Source organism: Carcharhinus amblyrhynchos, chromosome 4 (assembly GCF_965287045.1).
Source record: "Carcharhinus amblyrhynchos chromosome 4, sCarAmb.v2.hapA, whole genome shotgun sequence".
NCBI lineage: Eukaryota > Metazoa > Chordata > Chondrichthyes > Carcharhiniformes > Carcharhinidae > Carcharhinus > Carcharhinus amblyrhynchos.
In genome coordinates this window covers 3,781,004-3,800,878 of record NC_137327.1, presented here as the reverse complement: position 1 = coordinate 3,800,878, position 19,875 = coordinate 3,781,004, and the positions used below count along the sequence as shown (strand labels likewise).

General features: G+C 46.1%; 1 protein-coding gene across 1 annotated transcript in view; it reads left to right on the top strand.

Annotated features, from left to right (window-relative positions):
• The window catches only part of LOC145342496 (cadherin-5-like), a 62,926-nt gene extending 44,145 nt beyond the window's left edge, over positions 1–18,781 (top strand). The window contains exons 7-12 of the mRNA XM_080188060.1: positions 737–978; positions 4,682–4,818; positions 6,679–6,791; positions 9,114–9,222; positions 11,428–11,676; positions 18,270–18,781. Of these exons, the coding sequence (XP_080044186.1) occupies positions 737–978; positions 4,682–4,818; positions 6,679–6,791; positions 9,114–9,222; positions 11,428–11,676; positions 18,270–18,757 (1,338 nt within the window). The 3' untranslated portion in view covers positions 18,758–18,781. The remainder of the gene's footprint in view (positions 1–736; positions 979–4,681; positions 4,819–6,678; positions 6,792–9,113; positions 9,223–11,427; positions 11,677–18,269) is intronic.
• The last annotated feature ends 1,094 nt before the right edge of the window (positions 18,782–19,875 follow it).

Genomic DNA, 19,875 nt, shown 5'->3' with positions numbered 1-19,875 from the left:
CAACGTATCAGGTAGACAATGTTGGCCGAGTTGCAAGAGTATTTACCATGTACCTGGTGGATGGTATTCTCACGTGTGATGATGGTATCCATGTTGATGATCCGGCATGTCTTGCAGAGGTTGCTGTGGCAGGGTTGTGTGGTATTGTGGTCACTGTTCTCCTGAAGGCTGGGTAGTTTGCTGCGAACAATGGTCTGTTTGAGGTTGTGTGGTTGTCTGAAAGCAAGAAGTGGGGGTGTGGGGATAGCCCTGGCGAGGTGTTCGTCTTCATCAATGATATGTTGAAGACTCCGGAGAAGATGTCGTAGCTTCTCCGCTCCGGGGAAGTACTGGACGCTTTATATGCTCTGTCTGAGGCCAGAACTCTCCATTCACCTGACGAAGAGGGTAACCCCTCGAAAGCTTGTGAGAATATTATCAAATAAATAGGTTGGACTAAAACCTGGTGTTGTCAGACTTTTTACTGTGTTTGATGCCAACATTGGGTGCAAAAAAAGCACGAGACCTTCCATTCCCTTTGGTCAGAATTTTCCCCAATCAGCAAGAAGGATTGTGTCGCCAACCCTTTCCTTTTCCATCTTTCCCTCATAAATGTCTCCCTGGGCTCCGGAGACTTCCTGTTCCACCTGCGTCCGTGCTTTGTATTGTTCACCGTCTTCTGAGTTTGCGTCTTTCAACTGGTGAACCAGCACTGCAGCTCACTCCACTACTAACTCCTTACTCCACATCCTAACAGCCCCTGGACTTTGAGAAGCAGCAAGTGCACAGGTTCGAAGTGGAAGCAGAGAACCCCACGCTGGTGAGGGGGAGGAAGTATAAGACAAAGACGATCCTGTTGGTGAACGTACTCGATGTGGATGAGCCTCCCGTGTTCCAAAAAGACCACTACGCCTTTCGTGTCCCTGAAAACCTTCCCATTGACACGCTGGTCGGGAGGGTTGTGGCAACGGACCCAGACCAGGCAAAAAGTAGCATTAGGTAAGATCTCGGAATATAACTAATCCACCTGGATACGCACAGAGGGTAAATTAAACAGAGATGAGAAAACGCACTGAGGTGCTGAAAATCTGAAATAAAACCAGAGAATGTTGAATCAACAGTTCAGACAGCATCAGGGCAGATAAAGAGATAGCTCCCCGTCAGAGTTCTAAGTCACGACATGGCAGTTTATATGGGAATTCAGAGCTAGAGAATGAATAGGAAAAGAGCAGAACACAAGGGAAATCATTCATTTCTTTATAAAATCCCCTTGATTAGATTCCAGTCTGTAACTCACTCCCGGGTATCTGTTATTCTATATATAACCCACCCCGAACCCCTCGATTAGATTCCAGTCTGTAACTCACTCCCGGGTATCTGTTATTCTATATATAACCCACCCCGAACCCCTCGATTAGATTCCAGTCTGTAACTCACTCCCGGGTATCTGTTATTCTATATATAAACCATCCCGAACCCCTCGATTAGATTCCAGTCTGTAACTCACTCCCGGGTATCTGTTATTCTATATATAAACCATCCCGAACCCCTCGATTAGATTCCAGTCTGTAACTCACTCCCGGGTATCTGTTATTCTATATATAAACCACCCCGAACCCCTCGATTAGATTCCAGTCTGTAACTCACTCCCGGGTATCTGTTATTCTATATATAAACCACCCCGAACCCCTCGATTAGATTCCAGTCTGTAACTCACTCCCGGGTATCTGTTATTCTATATATAACCCACCCCGAACCCCTCGATTAGATTCCAGTCTGTAACTCACTCCCGGGTATCTGTTATTCTATATATAAACCACCCCGAACCCCTCGATTAGATTCCAGTCTGTAACTCACTCCCGGGTATCTGTTATTCGATATATAAACCACCCCGAACCCCTCGATTAGATTCCAGTCTGTAACTCACTCCCGGGTTTCTGTTATTCGATATATAAACCACCCCGAACCCCTCGATTAGATTCCAGTCTGTAACTCACTCCCGGGTTTCTGTTATTCGATATATAACCCACCCCGAACCCCTCGATTAGATTCCAGTCTGTAACTCACTCCCGGGTATCTGTTATTCTATATATAAACCACCCCGAACCCCTCGATTAGATTCCAGTCTGTAACTCACTCCCGGGTATCTGTTGTTGTCCATATAAACTAAGCTAATCACTTGTTTAGATTCCTACTTGTATATTTAATGCGTTACATTATAAGAACATAAGAAATAGGAGCAGGAGTAGGCCATCTAGCCCTTCGAGCCTGCCCCGCCATTCAATAAGATCATGGCTGATCTGTCGTGGCTCAGTTCCACTTTCCCGCCCTCTCCCCATAACCCTTAATCCCCTCTCTTATCAAGAACCCATCAACCCGCTTCTTAAAAATATTTAGCGAGGCAGCCTCCACCACTTCAACGGGCAGAGAATTCCAGAGATTCACCACCCTTTGAGTGAAGAAGTTCCTCCTCAACTCCGTTCTAAACCGCCTCCCCTTTATCTTGAGGCTGTGCCCCCTAGTCCTACTGTCTTCTTTGAGCGGGAAGAGTCTCTCCACCTCTATCCTATCCATCCCATTCATCATCTTATACGTCTCAATGAGATCTCCCCTCATTCTTCTAAACTCTAACGAGTACAAGCCTAGTTTATTCAGCCTCTCCTCATAGCTCAACCCCCTCAACTCCGGTATCAGCCTAGTAAACCTCCTCTGCACTCCCTCCAGGGCCAAAATATCCTTGCGCAGGTGCGGCGCCCAAAACTGCACACAGTACTCCAGCTGCGGCCTCACCAATGCCCTATACAGCCGCAGCAAGACCTCCCTACTTTTATATTCAATCCCCCTCGCTATGAAGGCCAGCATCCCATTCGCCTTCCTGACCACCTGCTGCACCTGCAAGCTGGGTTTTTGCGACTCATGCACAAGGACCCCGAGGTCCCTCTGCACCGTCGCCTGCTGCAGTTTTTCGCCACGTAAGTAATAGTCCTTCCTACCATTCTTCCTACCAAAGTGGACCACCTCACACTTGCCAACATTAAATTCCATTTGCCATTTCCTGGCCCATTCGCCCAGCCTATCTAGATCCTTCTGCAGACTCTCCACACCCTCCGCACAATTTGCCTTTCCCCCAATCTTGGTGTCATCAGCAAATTTCGACACCCTGCACTCGGTTCCCTCCTCCAGATCATCTATATAAATGGTAAATAGCTGAGGCCCCAGCACCGACCCCTGGGGCACCCCACTAGTCACCAACCGCCAATCCGAATAGCACCCATTGACCCCCACTCTCTGCCTCCTATTTGACAACCAATCCTCTATCCACGCTAACACCCTACCCCCAACTCCATGTCCCCTGACCTTCTGCAATAACCTCTTGTGAGGTACCTTGTCAAACGCCTTCTGAAAATCCAGAAAGACCACATCCACCGGCTCTCCTCTATCCACTGCCCTAGACACATCCTCATAGAACTCCAGTAAATTTGTCAGACACGACTTCCCTTTAATGAAACCGTGTTGCGTCTGCCCTATCAAGCAATTCCCTTCAAGATGCCTCGCAATTTCCTCCTTAATGACGGATTCCAACATTTTACCTACCACAGACGTTAAACTAACCGGCCTATAATTCCCCGCCTTTTGCCTGGCACCCTTCTTAAACAACGGCGTAACATTAGCCGTTTTCCAATCTTCCGGCACTTCCCCGGAATCCAGCGACGTCTGGAAAATAACCACCAAGGCATCCACTATAACCTCCGCCATTTCTTTCAGAACCCTCGGATGCATTCCATCCGGTCCTGGGGACTTGTCCACAATCAGCCCCTCCAGTCTGTCGAGCACCACCTCTCTAGTAACAGTAATGTCATTAAGACCCTCCAGTCCTACCACCTTTCCATCGCTAACACCCGGCAAATTATTCACGTCCTCCTCCGTGAAGACAGAAACAAAAAAGTTATTCAATACCTTAGCCATATCCCCATCCCCTACCACTAGCTCCCCTTTCTCATCCTCTAAAGGACCAACGTTCACCCTAGCCAGCCTCTTCCTTTTTATATATTTATAAAAACTCTTGCTATCCTTTTTTATATTAAGCGCTAGCCCAGCTTCATAGCTTCTCCTACCCTCCTTTATCAACTTCTTTGTCAATCTTTGTTGACATTTAAACCTTTCCCAATCCTCTTCTCGCCCACTGCTCTTAGCTACTCTAAATTCCTCCGCTTTTAATTTAACACTTTCCTTCACCTCCTTCGTTATCCACGGCTTATTACCTCTCCTCCTACTGTCCTTTTTGACCATCGGAATAAATTTCTGCTGAGCACCAAGAAAGATCTCCTTAAAGATCCTCCACTGCTCCTCAGCAGACCTACCTTCCAACGCGCTCCCCCAGTCCACATTCGCCAATTCTTCTCTCATCCTACCATACTCCCCTCTATTCAAACAAAGGACGCGTGTCCGGGAACCCACTTTCTCCTCCTCCATCTGCAACAGAAACTCCACCATGCAATGATCACTCTCTCCAAGAGGATCCTTCACCGCAAGGTCCCTAATTCTACCCGCCTCATTACATAGCCTGTGTCTGTGAAATTGTCTACATTGTCTGTGAAAAAGTCGTTCAAATGTTCAAGAATAATTCACTACATTTAAATAAATATTCTGTGTTTATCATTGTGTTTAGCTGTTGTTCTTGGATGCTTTTTTGTGTTTCCAGCTACTCGTTAAGAGATGGGAGGGAATTTTTTAAGATTGGGAAAGATGATGGAAGTATTAAAACAATAGTGGAGCTAGATCGAGAAGCCATTGCCCAGCACAACATCACAGCAGAAGCACATGAAGTCGGTAAAAGTGGTAAGTCTCCACCTCACCTGTCTCAACCCATCCGCTGCTGGAACTCTCACTCAGATTTTATTCCCTCCAGACTCTTTGTTCTTTGTTCTTTTGTTCTTTGACTCACTGGGTGAGTGTAAAGTGGGTGTCATTCTCTCTCCCATCTTCTTCCATCAGGAAAAAGATACAAAAGTCTGAGGTCCCGCACCAACCAACTCAAGAACAGCTTCTTCCCTGCTGCTGTCAGACTTTTGAATGGACCTACCTCGCACTAAGTTGATCTTTCTCCACACCCTAGCTACAACTGTAACGCTGCATTCTGAACTCTCTCCTTTCCTTCTCTGTGAACAGTATGCTTTATTGGTATGCTAATACAGATGGCAATAATAAATCAAATCAAATCAAATCAATGCTATCAGACCTGCTGAGATTTCCCAACATTCTCTGATTTTGTTTCCATTTGAGTATAACATCTTTGTCCTCATGGATTATCTGTCAGTCGGAATGTTGTGGGTTCAAGAGGCCATTCCAGAGATCCAAGCACGCAATCCAGGCAGACACTCCTCGATGGAGTGCTGCACTGCCTCAGGTACAGCCTTCCAGGGAAGCTGTTAAACCCATCTCGCTCCCATATGGACATGGAAGATGCCACGAAGAGTAAGAGAGTTCCCCGTTCATGTTCAATGTTTATCCCTCTAGAATCATCACTCAGAGAGACTACCTGGTCATCACACTGCAGCTTGCGGGATCTTGCTGTGCACAGGTTGCTGATGTATTTGCCATCTTTTCTTTGGTGATCACTCGCTAACGAGTGTGATTGTCCACCTGAGAAACTCCGTGTCTTCGGTCCTGGGTTCTGTGTCTCTCGGAGTGGCTGACAAACCCAATCCTAGATCCACATCTCCGTTTGCCCACTTGGCAGGCGTTTCCGGGAGGCGTGATTGGTCTTTGGACACTAGGTCTCGAGTTTGCCACCTACCCATTGACTTGACTTTGAGCACTCTATAGCACATCAGAAAGGATTTAATTTGATTTGATTTATTATTGTCACATGTATTAACATACAGTGAAAAGTATTGTTTCTTACGCACTGTACAGACAAAGCATACCATTCATAGAGAAAGAAAGGCGAGAGTGCAGAATGTGGTATTACAGTCATAGCTAGGGTGTGGAGAAAGATCAACTTAGTGCAAGGTAAGTGCATTCAAAAGCTGACAGCAGCAGGGAAGAAGCTGTTCTTGAGTCAACTGGTACGTGACCTCAGACTTTTGTATCTTTTTCCTGACAGAAGAAGGTGGAAGAGAGAATGTCCGGGGTGCATGGGGTCCTTAATTATGCTGGCTGCTTTGCCGAGGCAGTGGGAAGTGTAGACAGAGTCAACGGATGGGAGGCTGGTTTGCGTGATGGATTGGGGCTACATTCACGACCTTTTGTAGTTTCTTGTGGTCTTGGGCAGAGCAGGAGGCCATACCAAGCTGTGAAACAACCAGAAAGAATGCTTTCTATGGTGCATCTGTAGAAGATGATGAGAGTCGGAGCTGACATGCCAAATTTCCTTAATGCTGAGGTTGTGAAAGGTGCTATAGAAATGCAAATGATTTGCTTTTTTAAGGTGCTTGTTTATACAGGATTAGGTCACACTTCCCAGTCACTGTGAATGGAGCTCTGCGTTGGGTGACCCTTACCCTCCCCCCTGCTGTGAAGTTTGCACCTTGTCCCTTCCGAATCATTCACTCTCTTTAGCTCAGAAAACCAGAAACCGCCCCCAGCAGCTGATTCTGTATCTGTAAAGTGAGGAGGTGGCCTCCACCGGCTCCTTCACTTTCAAAAGCTTCCAGTCTTATCTCTGTTATTTTCAATGTGCTGTTTCTTGTTTCACAGATTCCACGTCCACAGCTCAAGTAGCAATTATCGTGCTGGATAAAAACGACAACGCTCCAACTTTGGCTGGAAATGCTGAGACTCATGTTTGTGAAGATGATGTTGCTGGAACAGTGAGTGCTGCTTATTCAGTTTAATTGGAATATCGGCAGCTGTACACTGCACTCCCTCTCTTTCTTCCCCTCGCTCAATACACATCTCTTATTATCTTGTACTCCCTCATGTCTCTGTCTCTCTCTCCACCTCTCTCTTATTGTCCCCCCCCCCGCTTCCTGTCTCCCTCACTGTCCCACTGTCTAGTCCATCAGGCAAACTGGCCTCCCATCCCTTGACTTTGTCTAGACTGCCTCGGAAAAGCAGCCGGCATAATCAAGGACCCCACTCACTCCAGACGTTCTCTCTTCCACCTTCTTCCCTCAAGGAAAAGATGAGATCTGAGGTCACGAACCAACCAACTCAAAAACAGCTCCTTTCCTGCTGCTGCCAGACTTTTGAATGGTCCAATCGAACATTAAGCTGATCTTTCGCTTCATCCTGTCTGTAACACTACATTCTGCACCCTCTCCTTTCCTTCTCCCCTCTGTATCCGATGAACAATAATCTTTGCATAGTGCGCAAGAAACAATACTTTTCACTGTATCCCAATGCAATAAATCAATTCAAAATTTGTCTAACTGACCCTCTCTGTGTAACTTTGTCTCTCTCTTTCTGTCTCTCCCCCTCTCTCTCTCTCTCTCTCTCTGTCATTCCCTCTCACACTTGCCTCAACGGAAATAAAAGTCAGAAAATATGAAACTGATTATCGAACCATAGAGTCGCACAGCGCAGAACAGGTCCTTTGGCCCACCAACTCTGTACCAACTTGCAAGAAAAACCTGACCTCCCACCTACTCTCATTTACCAGCACTTGGCCCATGGCCCTGAATGTTGTGATGTGCCGAGTGCTCACCCAGATACCTCTCAAAGGATGTGAGGCATCCCACCTCCACCACCCTCCCAGGCAGCGCATTCCAGACCCTCACCACCCTCTGTAAAAAAAAGTATTTCCTGACATTCCCCCCACCTCCCCAAACCTCCTGCCCCTCACCTTGAACTTGTGCCTGTTCGCGACTAATTCTTCAACTAAGGGGAACAGCTGCTCCTTATCCACTCCTGACCCGCTCTGGCATTGCCTCTCATTATCATTCATTTTAGAGTGTCACAACGACAGAACTACCCAGATACATCACTGGTTATATTGCTTCGCTATATATGATGAAACAACACAGTTCATCACTGGAGTGAAATTTTACCCATTTTTTAACTAATTGCAAACTCAGATGAGAAGAGTGGTGTGTAATCCATCAACTCTGCTGCCAGCTTTTCCCCGTTCTTGATACTCAGGCACAAAAAGCAAGGAGACGTGTCCCAGAACATCACTTAATATTACACTAATGTTCCTGGCTATAATGCCATTTGTTTTACATACTATCTCACTGTGATACTGGGTATCATACTATATATATTGTTTTAATATTACACTATAACGTCCAGTAGCAGAATGGTTAACACTGCTGTCTCACAGTATCAGGGATCTGAGTTTGATTCCCACCTTGGGTCACTGTCTGTGTGGAGTTTGCACATTCTCCCCGTGTCCGTGTGGGTTTCCTCCAGGTGCTCCAATTGAGAATAGAATCCTACAGTGCAAAAGGAGGCCATTTGGCCCATCGAGTCTGCAACAACCACAATCCCACCCAGGCCCTATTCCCATAACCCCATTCAATTATCCCAGCTGGCCCCCCGGCACTAAGGGGGCAACTTAGCATGGCCAATCCACCTAACCCACACTTCTTCAAACTGGGAGGGAACCAGAGCAAGCCCATGCAGACATAGGGAGAACTCGCAAACTCCACACAGACAATGGCCCAAGCTGAGAATCGAACCCAGGTCCCTGGAGCTATGAGGTAGCAGTGCTAATCACTGTGCCACTGTATTACTCCAAAACCTCCCACACTCCAAAGATGTACAGCTTCGATAAATTGGCCATGTTAAATTGCCCAAGATGTATAGGTTAGGAGAATGGCCACGGTTAATGTGTGGAATTGCAGAGAGAGAGCCTGGGTAAGATGCTGTTTCAGAGAGTTGGTGCAGAGTCAATGGGCTGAATGGTCTCTTCTGTACAAGAGGGATTCTATGATGACTATATTGTTATTGGACGTAGCAGTGTACATTTTGTATAATATAACATTGTCACTGAGTGTAATATAATATATATTGTTTAATATTACTCGACACAATACTAGATATAATGCTGTATATTTTACATAATATCACGCTGTGTTATTGGGTGTAAGAGTATATATTATTTAATGCATGTTTCTGGATATAAGGCTGTATATTTCCTACATTCACGGTGTGTCACTGTCTACAGCGTTATAAATTTTAATGTCTTCCAGGAAATCCATTTAATCTCTGCCGTTGACCTCGATGAGATGACTCCAGCTGTCAGGTTTCACTTTAGTCTGGCAGTGAGAAACAGCAACTTTTCTGTCAGGGACAATGGCAGTAAGTAAATTCATCAGAGTAACATGAAGCAAACAAGACATGGTGGCACAGTGGTTCACACTGCCGCTTTGCAGCTCCGGGGTGCTGGATTTGATTCCTGGCTCGGGCCACTGCCTGTGTGGAATTTGCACATTCTCCTCGTGTCTGCATGGGTTTCCTCAGGGTACTCTGGTTTCCTCCCACAGTCCAAAGATGTGCGGGTTAGGTTGATTGGCCATGCTAAGAAATTGCCCCTTAGTGTCCAGGGATGTGTAGGTTAGAGGGATTAGTGGGTATAACATGGGGGTAGGGCCTGGGTGGGATTGTGTTCGGTGCAGACTCAAAGAACAACACAGCACAGGAAACAGGCCCTTCGTCCCAACAAGCCCACACCGCCATTTCAGCATTGTGAGTCCCCTCTCCACCCATGACCTTTGTCTATGCTTATGGCACTCCACATTGGAAGCCAGATTGAGGGGAGACTAATTTAGGGACGATTTGTTACACCAATCAGCCTAACAGCACATCTTTGGGGTGTGGGAGGAAACCGGAGCACCCGGAGAAAATCCACGCAAACACGGGGAGAATGTGCAAACTCCCACAGACACCGGCCCAAATCCATGTATCTGCACAGCTAGCAGTGATAGTCACTGAGCTGTTGTGGTGCCCATCTGCTGGTCCAGTTTAAGCGTACACTAACGATGTGAAGCACTAGGCTACTCTCGAAACATCCAAGAGCAGCCCTTGTACGACCCACCGCGTGTGTGCCCCTCATCGGACAAGAAGGCGGACCGAAGCACCTGAGGATTAAAAGAGAAAAACATCAATAACATGCACATCCTTATACAAACATTCAAGGGAATCCCCAGAAGCTCAGAAGTATAACAAGTGAGCCAGAAAATATGTTGGAAGGTCCATAGGAATCAATTGACTCGATGGGCCGAAGGGCCTCTTTCTGCACTGCAGAGTTGTATGAAGACATAGAATCAAAAGTATGTCTCAGACAAGGAGATTGAATGGAGCTGTTCAAATTGGGAAGATTTGATAGACTTGTCTTGGCAAAGACGTTTCCAAAGAGACGATTCTGTTTTTATTTTTTCACAGGAAGTGGCCATCGCTTGTGTCAGGAAATAGAGGTAGTTTTAAATAATTTGTATTTGTGGCTATTAGAAAATCAGGCATTGTTTTAAACAAGTATATCTTGTGGTTCTATATTGGAAAGGGTGGATTGACTTCAGTTTGCCTCGAATGCTGAAAGGAAAATGGAGTTGTTGCTTAGCAACCAGGGGCCACCCTAAGACAGAAAGAACTTTTGAGTTAGTTTAAGCTGGATCCCAGAGAGGCTGAACAGGACCAGGGAGCTTCAGGATGCAGACTTTCCAGAAGGAAGAAAGAAAAGTCCCAGAATCCAGGGAGTTGGGGCAAAAGTATGTCTCAGGAAGATGAAGAAGTTAAAGGAACAAAGAACAAGGAGCTGAAAAAGGGTCAGTTGGGTGAAGTTAGAGTAAAAAGCAGAGAAAGTGCTGAGTTAAAGCCACGGGGTAGACAATTTAGGAGTTGAGGAGACATTTCTTCACCCAAAGAGTCTGTGGAACTCATTACCACAGCAAGTAGTTGATGCCAAAACATTGAGTGTATATAAAAGGCAGCTGGATATAGCACTTGGGATCAACGGGATCAAAGGTTATGGGGAGAAAGCAGGATTAGGCTACTGCGTTGGATGATCAGCCATGATCGTGATGAATGGCGGAGCAGGCTCGAAGGGCCAAATGGCCTCCTCCTGTTCCTATCTTCTATGTTTCTAAGAAGCAGAGAAAGTGTTGATAAAAGTGACAGCTGGAAAAACCCTCTCTGTTCTAAGGAGAACAATCCCAGTTCCTCCAATTCTCCACAAAATTACATTCCCTCACCCCTGGAGAATATTTTTCAGCAGTGGGTTATTATGGTCTGGAAGATGCTGCCTAAAAGGGCAGTGGTTGGTAGCAGATTTAATTGTCATCTTCAAAAGGGGTTTCTCAAAGGGAACATTTGCAAAGGATTGATCCATTCTGCACCTTCTCTTTGGAGTATGACAGGAGTCTTGTAGTGTGAGGGAAGAATGTTGATAACAGCACAGAGCGTCAGAGTGGAACCCATGTTCATACCCTATACCCTTGATTTGTAATCGTTCTCTCTCTCTCACACACACGTTTACTCTCTTTTTGTCTTCCTGCCGTCCCTCCCTAGATAACACTGCCAGCATCATCGTCAAGAAGGGAGGCTTTGATCAGAATGAGGTCAGCAAGTTCTTTGTGCCAATCATCATCTCTGATAATGGCCACCCGTCTCTGAGCACCAACAACACCCTGGAAATAAAGGTCTGCTCGTGTGACCAGTATAGAAAGCCGGTTAAATGCCAGAACTTTGCTGCACTCACCTCGGGGGTAACAGTCACCATCCTGCTGATTGTCTTCCTCTGCATCATCGTTGCTATTGGTGAGTCAGTTTCCTCAGTGATGCCATCTTGGCGTTCCACGCCGTTATTCCCACTCTCTCCTCTTCCCCATTCCAATATTCAAATTTTACTACCCACTCGGGAAGTGGTAAACTAGCAACAGGAAAACGTCACATCAAAACTAACTGGCTAGTGTAATGTTCAGTGGTTTGGTTGATCTGTGTTTGATCATGTCAGTCTGGTAACTGATCTATTCACACTGTGTTTGATTGGTTAAGATTGGGCAATGACTGGGAACTTGAATAAACAGAAAGACAAAGAAGCTGGAGCAAATCTCAACATGCAAACATGTTGTGACAGCAGAAATATTATGAAGTATTGTAAATAAACCTATTGCATACTTAGAAACAAGTGTCAACTCCACATAGCTCTGAGATATCTCTGAGATAGCTGGCAAATATGCAACACTTTGTGAAGTGAGTCATCTGAAGCAATAACAGTTAAAGAAAGGTTTGCATTTATGTAGAGCCTTTCACAAGCTAACTATGTCCCAACATAATGTACAACCAACAAAGTGTTTTTTGAAGTGTACAATAAGAACATAGGACTATAAGAACATAAGAAATAGGAGCAGGAGTAGGCCATCTAGCCCTTCGAGCCTGCCCCGCCATTCAATAAGATCATGGTTGATCTGAAGTGGATCAGTTCCACTTTCCTGCTTTCTCCCAGTAACCCTTAATTCCCTTGTCTATCAAAAACCTATCTACCCGTGACTTAAATATATTCAGTGAGGTAGCATCCACCACTTCAACGGACAGAGAATTCCAGAGATTCACCACCCTTTGAGTGAAGAAGTTCCTCCTCAACTCCGTTCTAAACTGTCCCCGCCCCCCTTATCTTGAGGCTGTGCCCTCTAGTCCTGCTGTCCTTTCTGAGCGGGAAGAATCTCTCTACCTCTACCCTATCCATCCCCTTCATTATCTTATATGTCGCTATAAGATCCCCCCTCAGCCTTCTAAACTCCAACGAGTACAGACCCGTTGGAAGTTGGAAGTGTAATCACTATGGTAAAATGGGCAAGCTCCCACAAACAGCAATGTGATATAAATATTAGTTGAGCAGTAAATAGTGATTTGGACATTCAAACATACAAATTTGGAGCAGGAGTAGGCCATTACAGATGCACCGTAGAAAGTATTCTTTCTGGTTGTATCACAGCTTGGTACGGCTCCTGCTCTGACCAAGGCTTCAAAAAACTACAAAGGGTTGTGAACAAAGCCCAGTCCATCACGGAAACCAGCCTCCCATTCATTGACTCTGTCTTCACTTCCCGCTGCCTCGGAAAAGCAGCCAGCATAATCAAGGACCCCACACACCCCAACACCCTCTCTTCCACCTTTTTCTGGTAAAAGATACTAAAGTCTGAAGTCATGTACCAACCAACTCAAGAACAGCTTTTTCCCTGCTGCTGTCACACTTTTGAAAGGAACAATTTCGCACTAAGTTGATCTTCCTCTACACCCTAGCTATGACTGTAACACTACATTCTGCACTCTCTCCTTTCCTTCTTTATGAATGGTATGGTTTGTCTGTATAGCTCAGAAGAAACAATAATTTTCACTGTATACTGTCTAATACATGCAACAATAATAAATCAAACCAAGTTTGGCTCATTAGGTGGGATTTTCTGACCTCGCTTTTCCTGAAACCATAAAATCCCACCCAAGGTCAGCGGACTTTTCCATGGTCCACCCCTCGCCTGCTCCGATTCCCGTGGTGGGCAGGACAGTAAAATTCCATTGTGTCTATCCCACCATTTGATAACTTGATCTGATCATGGCCTCAGCACACCCACCTCACCATAACCTGTGACTCCATCGTTCATCAGGAATCTATCTAACTCGGTCTTAAAGTATTCAATGCTTGTGTTTCCACTGCTGTCTGGGAAAGAGGACTCCACAGAGCAATGAGCCTCAGAGGGAAAAGAAATCTCAACTGTCTCAGAAATAGGAGATTTTAAACTGCGCCGTTTAGTTCCAGCCTCTCCCACAAGGGGAAACAGCCTCTCAGCACTCACCCTGTCAAGTCCCTTCAGTATCTTGTATGTTTCAATTAGATTACTTCTCAATCTTCTAAACTCATTAAATAAGGACTTCAGTGGATTATTGTTGATACTTGCTTACAAAGTCAGACCATTGAACCTTCCCGAAACTGGTTCTAATACAACTATGTCCTTTCATAAGTATGGAGATCAAAACTATGCATAGTATTCCAGATGTATTCCAGGTCCACAGTATTCCAGGGATCAGAAGAGAGCTGGCAAGATGGATACAGAACTGGCTTGGCCATAGAAGACAAAAGGGTATTAGTAGAGGGGTGCTTTTCTGAATGGAAGGCTGTGACTAGCGATGTTCCACAGGGATCAGTTCTGGGACCTTTGTTATTCGTAGTATATGTAAATGATTTGGAGGAAGATGTAGCTGGTCTGATCAGTAAGTTCACAAACAACACAAAAATTGGTGGAGTTGCGGATAATGAAGAGGATAGTCAGAGGATACAACAAGATATAGACCGTTGGAGACTTGGGTGGAGAAATAGCAGATGGAGCTTAATCCAGACAAGTGTGAAATAATGCATTTTGGAAGGTCTATTGCATATAGGAATTATACAGTAAATGGTAGAACCCTTAGGAGTATTGACATGCAGGGTGATCCGGACATACATGTCCACCGATCACTGAAAGTGGCAATGCAGGTGGATAAGGCAGTCAAGAAATCATACGGCATGCTTGCCTTCATCAATCAGGGGATTAAGTATGAAAATTGGCAGGTCATGCTGCAGTTGTATAAAATCTTAGTTAGGCCTCATGTAGAATATTGTGTACAATTCTGGTCACCGTACTACCAGAGGGATATGGAGGCTTTGGAGAGGGTACAGAGGAGGTTTACCAGAATGTTGCTTGGTCTGGAGGGTATTAGCTATAAGGGGAGGTTGGATAAACTTGGTTTGTTCTCACTAGAACGATGGAGGCTCAGGGGTGACCTGATAGAGGTCTACAAGATTATGAGTGGCACGGACAGAGTGAATAGTCAGATGCTCTTTCCTCGGGTAGAAAAGTCAAGTACTAGGAGACATAGGTTTAAGGTGCGTGGGGAAAAGTTTAGAGGAGATGTGTGAGGCAGGTTTTTTACACAGAGGGTAGTGAATGTCTGGAATGCGCTGCCCAGGGAGATGGTGGGAGCAGATACAATAGCGGTATTTAAGGGGCAACTAGACAAATACATGAATAGGGTGGGAATGGAGGGATACGGACTCTGTAAGTGCATCCGGTTTTAGCTTAGGCAGGCATCATGATCGGCGCAGGCTTGGAGGGCCGAATGGCCTGTTCCTGTGCTGTACACAAACACCTGTACAACTGCAGCAAAACGTTTCTACTTCCAGATTCCATTCCCCTTGCAATAAATGTCAACATCCTATTTGCCGTCCGAGTCACTTGCTCTATCTGCATAATTACTTTTTATGATTCACGGACCAGCTATCTCTCTGCCACAGCGTTCTGCAATCTCCGTCCACTTCAATAAACTGCTGCTTTCCTATTCTTCCTGGCAAATGTACAAGCTCACATTTACCCACATTATGTTCCGTCTGTCAAATAACTCACTAACCTATCTGTTTCCCTTTGCAGACTTTGTCCTTTTCATAACCTACTGTCCTACCTATCTTCATGTCATCAGCAAATTTTAATAACTATTTATGACTCCCTTCATCCAAACCATTGATATCAATTATAAACAGTTGTATCCCCAGCACTGCTCCCTGTGGCACTCCGCTAGTCACTGCTTGCCAACTCAAAATGTATCCTTACCCTCTGCTTCTTGTTAGCTAACTAATCCTCTATCCATGGCTATATGTTATCCCTGACACAAAAGCCTTTTGGAGATCCGTGTGTCAGGTGGGTAGGTTAGTCATGGTAAATGTGTGGGGTTACAGGGATAGGGTGGATGGGGGAGAAGACCTGGGTAAGATATACAGTCAGAGAGTCAGTACAGACTCGATGGGCCAAATGATCTTCTGTAATAATGCTCCAGTGAAAGGAAAGGTTTGAAGACCTTAGGAAATAGGGACAGGAGGAGACCATTCAGCCCTTCAAACCTGCACCACCATATAATAAGATCATGTCTGACCTAATACTCACCAAGTCCATTGTCCTGACTTATCTCTATAATCTTTAATTCCGCGACTGACTTATCAATCCCAGCCTTGAAGATGTCCAGGGACTCGGCCTTCGCAGCTTCCTGGGATAAAGAATTCCAAAGATTCACCACTCTCTGAGAGGATAAGTTCTTCCTCAATTCTGTCTGATATGAGCACCCTCTTATTCTGCAACTATGCCCCCTGGTCCTACGCTCTCTCATGAGTGGAGACATGTACACTGTCTAACCCCCTAAGAAACTTCTATGTTTCACTCACATCTCATTCTTCTAAACTCCAAGGAGTACAGACCCAACCTGTTCAACCTTTCCTCATATGGCAGTCCCTCCAAACCCGGCCAGGATCATCCGAGTGGATCTCCTCCGCACCACCTCCAACGATAATATATCTTTCCCTAAATAAGGAGACCAATACTGTGCCCAGTATTCTCAGTGTGTAGTATCTTGTACAATTCCAGCAACACCTCTTTGTTTTAATACTCCAGCCCCCTTGAAATAAAAGCCAGCATTCCATTTGCCTTCCCGATTTACCTCCTGTACCTGTGTGCCAACTTTCTGGCTTCCATGAACAAAGATTTCCAAGTCCCTTTGCTTTCTGCAGCCTCTCTGTATTTAAATAATAATCCACCTTCTCATTCCTTCTTCCAAAATGGACAATCTCACATTTTCTCACGCTGAATTTCATTTGCCAATTTTCTGCCCACTCTCTTGTTATCATAGAATCCCGACAGTGTGTAGAAGGAGGCCATTCAGCCCATCAAGAGTGCAGACTTGATGGGCTGAATGGCCAACTTCTGCACTGTAGGGGTTCTATCATTCTATGAAATTCCCCTAGTTGCCACTCTCCAATGCCTGTTCGGGTACACTGAGGGACAATTTAACAAGGCCAATTCACCTAACCAGCATGTCCTTTGGACCATGGGAGGAAACCGGAGCAGCCAGAGGAAACCCATGCAGACACGGGGAGAACATGCAGACAGACAGCGACCCAAGACCAGAATTGAACCCAGGTCCCTGACGCTGTGAGGCAGCAGTGCTAACCATTGTGCTAACACATCGCCACGGGCTTACACTATCCAACGGAGCATCTTATCCAGTCACTATTCCCGTAACCCCGCATAATTACCCCCATTAACCCACCCCTAACGTACAACATCTTGGGACGCTAAGAGACAATTTAGCACGGCCAATCCACCCAACTTGTACATCTTTGGAGTGTGGTTTTGTTAAAAAGGTGTGATAGAAATGCAAGTCGTTGTAATATATTTCCTCTACTTGTTCTTCCTTCCAAGGGAGACACGGTGGCACGGTGGTTAGCAATGCTGCGTCACAGTGCCAGGGACCCGGGTTTTGCAGGGACACCGCTGTCTGCTCCTATTGCTGTGTCAGTGTTAAATAAAACAGCTGCTCTTCCTCACTGATTTCCTGAGAAACAATTGCTATTATGTCCGTTTATCAGGGATGGTAAACAATCTCTGGGTGTTTTTGGAAGTTCTTGCGTGGAAACAGAGAGAGGTTCCATTGTTCACTGCAGCACAAGCCAGTGGCTTGTGTACATTCCCACCTACCTTTGGGATGTGTGTCTTTTAAAAAGTTAAAACATCTTATTTATAATCCAACATTTCCATGTGTAATCCCATAGCAACGCTCTGCTCCCACACAGCGCCAGGGACCCGGGTTCAATTCCGGCCTTGGGTCGCTGTCTGTGTGGAGTTTGCACATTCTCCCTGTGCCTGTGTGGGTTTCCTCCGGGTGCTCCGATTTCCTGCCAAAATCCAAAAGACGTGCTGGTTCAGTGAATTGGCCATGCTAAATTCGCCCTCAATGTACTCCAAACAGGTGCGGAGTGTGGCAACTACAGGAATTTCATAGAACCATAGGAGCGGCACGGTAGCACAGTGGGTTAGCATTGCTGCTTCACAGCTCCAGGGACCTGGGTTCGATTCCCAGCTCGGGACACTGTCTGTGTGGAGTTTGCACATTCTCCTTGTGTCTGCGTGGGTTTCTTTCGGGTGCTCCGGTTTCCTCCCACACTCTAAAGATGTGCAGGTTAGACTGATTGGCCATCCTGAATTGCCCCTTGGTGTCCTAAAATGTGTAGATTAGAGGAATTAGCTGGTAAAATATGTAGGAATGTGGGGGTGGGCCCTGGGTGGGATTGTGGTCAGTGCAGACTCAATGGGCTGAATGGCCATTGAGTCATAGAAACCCTACAGTGCAGAAAGAGGCCATTTGACCCATCAAGTCTGCACTGTCCACAATCCCACCCAGATCATATTCCTGTCACCCCACTAGGCTCAATTAAGCATGGCCACGATTTTCACAGTAACTTCATTGCAGTGTTAGTGCAAGCCTAGTTGTGACACTAATAAATAAAGTTTGAAACAAAATGCGATTCTGTTTTTCCTTTCTCTGCCCCGCAGTCCTGGCAGTGCTGATTGTCCATCAGAAAATCCAGAAGAAGAACGCCTTTGCGAGGCTGGTGAAACCCCCTGGGGAGATCCGCGAGCAGCTGGTTCGCTATGACGAAGAGGGAGGCGGTGAAATGGACACTAACAGCTTCGACATTACGGTGCTGAACTCCCTCCGGGCTAACGGGCCCCGGCCAGCCAAAGCCTCCAACTGCGTCCCGATCTACACCCAGGTCAGGAAGCCCAACAACGACATGGGCTCGGTGGTCAAGATGAAGAAGGATGAGGCGGACGGTGACAGGGACGGACTGCCCTACGACACCCTCCATGTCTATGGCTATGAGGGGGCGGAATCAGTGGCTGACTCGCTCAGCTCCCTGGACGTCTCCTCCATTGACTCCGATCAGGATTACGACTTCCTCAACGACTGGGGGCCCCGCTTTCAGATGCTGGCTGAACTTTATGGATCAGATCCGTGCAGGGAGATGTCGGATTATTAAAGCAAGAGAGGGATGTGATTTGTTCTGTGGAGGGATTGGAGGGAGGTGGGGGGGGGGGGGGGCGGTGATGGGGCAAAGTTGTGAAATTTAACTGGATTATTTGTTGATACAGCGGGGGAAATTCAAAAGGAGAGGAGGCCATTCAGCCCTTCAAACATGTCCCACTATTCAGCTCCATCCTGATGGAACTGTGTCTTAATCTCACCTATGTTTCCGAATCCTGAATATCCTTGTCTCACTAAACTGCTCAGTCCCTTATTCTAACACATATTCTGAAGGTCTAAACTAATCACCATTCTAAAGATGAGAGGCCAACACTGCACAGGCTTCCAGATTCATTCACAATGCAACAAAAGACTATTGCATTGCACGTAGGTTAGCCCCATGGATTGGTTGCATGGTGGCGCAGTGGTTAGCACTGCTGCGTCACAGCACCAGGGACCCAGGTTCAATTCTGGCCTCAGGTGATTGCCTGTATGGGGTTTGCACATCCTCCCTGTGGGTTTCGTCTGGATGCTCCGGTTTCCTCCCACTCTCCAAAGATACGTAGGTTAGGTTGATAAAAGCAAATTACTGCGGATGCTGGAATCCGAAACCGAAAGAGAAACTGCTGGAAAATCTCAGCGGGTCTGGCAGCATCTGGAAGGAGAGAAAAGAGCTGACGTTTCGAGTCCAGGTGACCCTTTGTCAAAGCTAAGGTCAGGTAGATTGGCCTTGGTCAGTACATGGGGTTATGGTGGGGTGGTGGCCTAGGTAAGATGCTCTTTCTGAGCGTCAGCGCAGACTCGATTAGTTATGTGGCCGCCTTCTCAACTGTAGGAATCCCAAGGTTAATGCACCAAATTTCAGAATGGTGCAGCGTGAAGGGAATGAATGTATTTTACTTTGATCTGACTTTGCAGTCTAGTCTGGACAGTCCAGGGTCAGGGGAATTGGGGCAAAGGGGCAAAGATTACTTCTCATCGTGGGTTGACTTTTATGGGACCTGAGCATCGCTGGCAAGACTGGCATTTGTTCCCTAATCCTAATTGCCCTTGAACAAAGTGATCTGCTGGGTTATTTCAGTTGGTGGTTAAAAGTCAATAGCATCGCTGTCACATGTTGGCCAGACCAGCTTA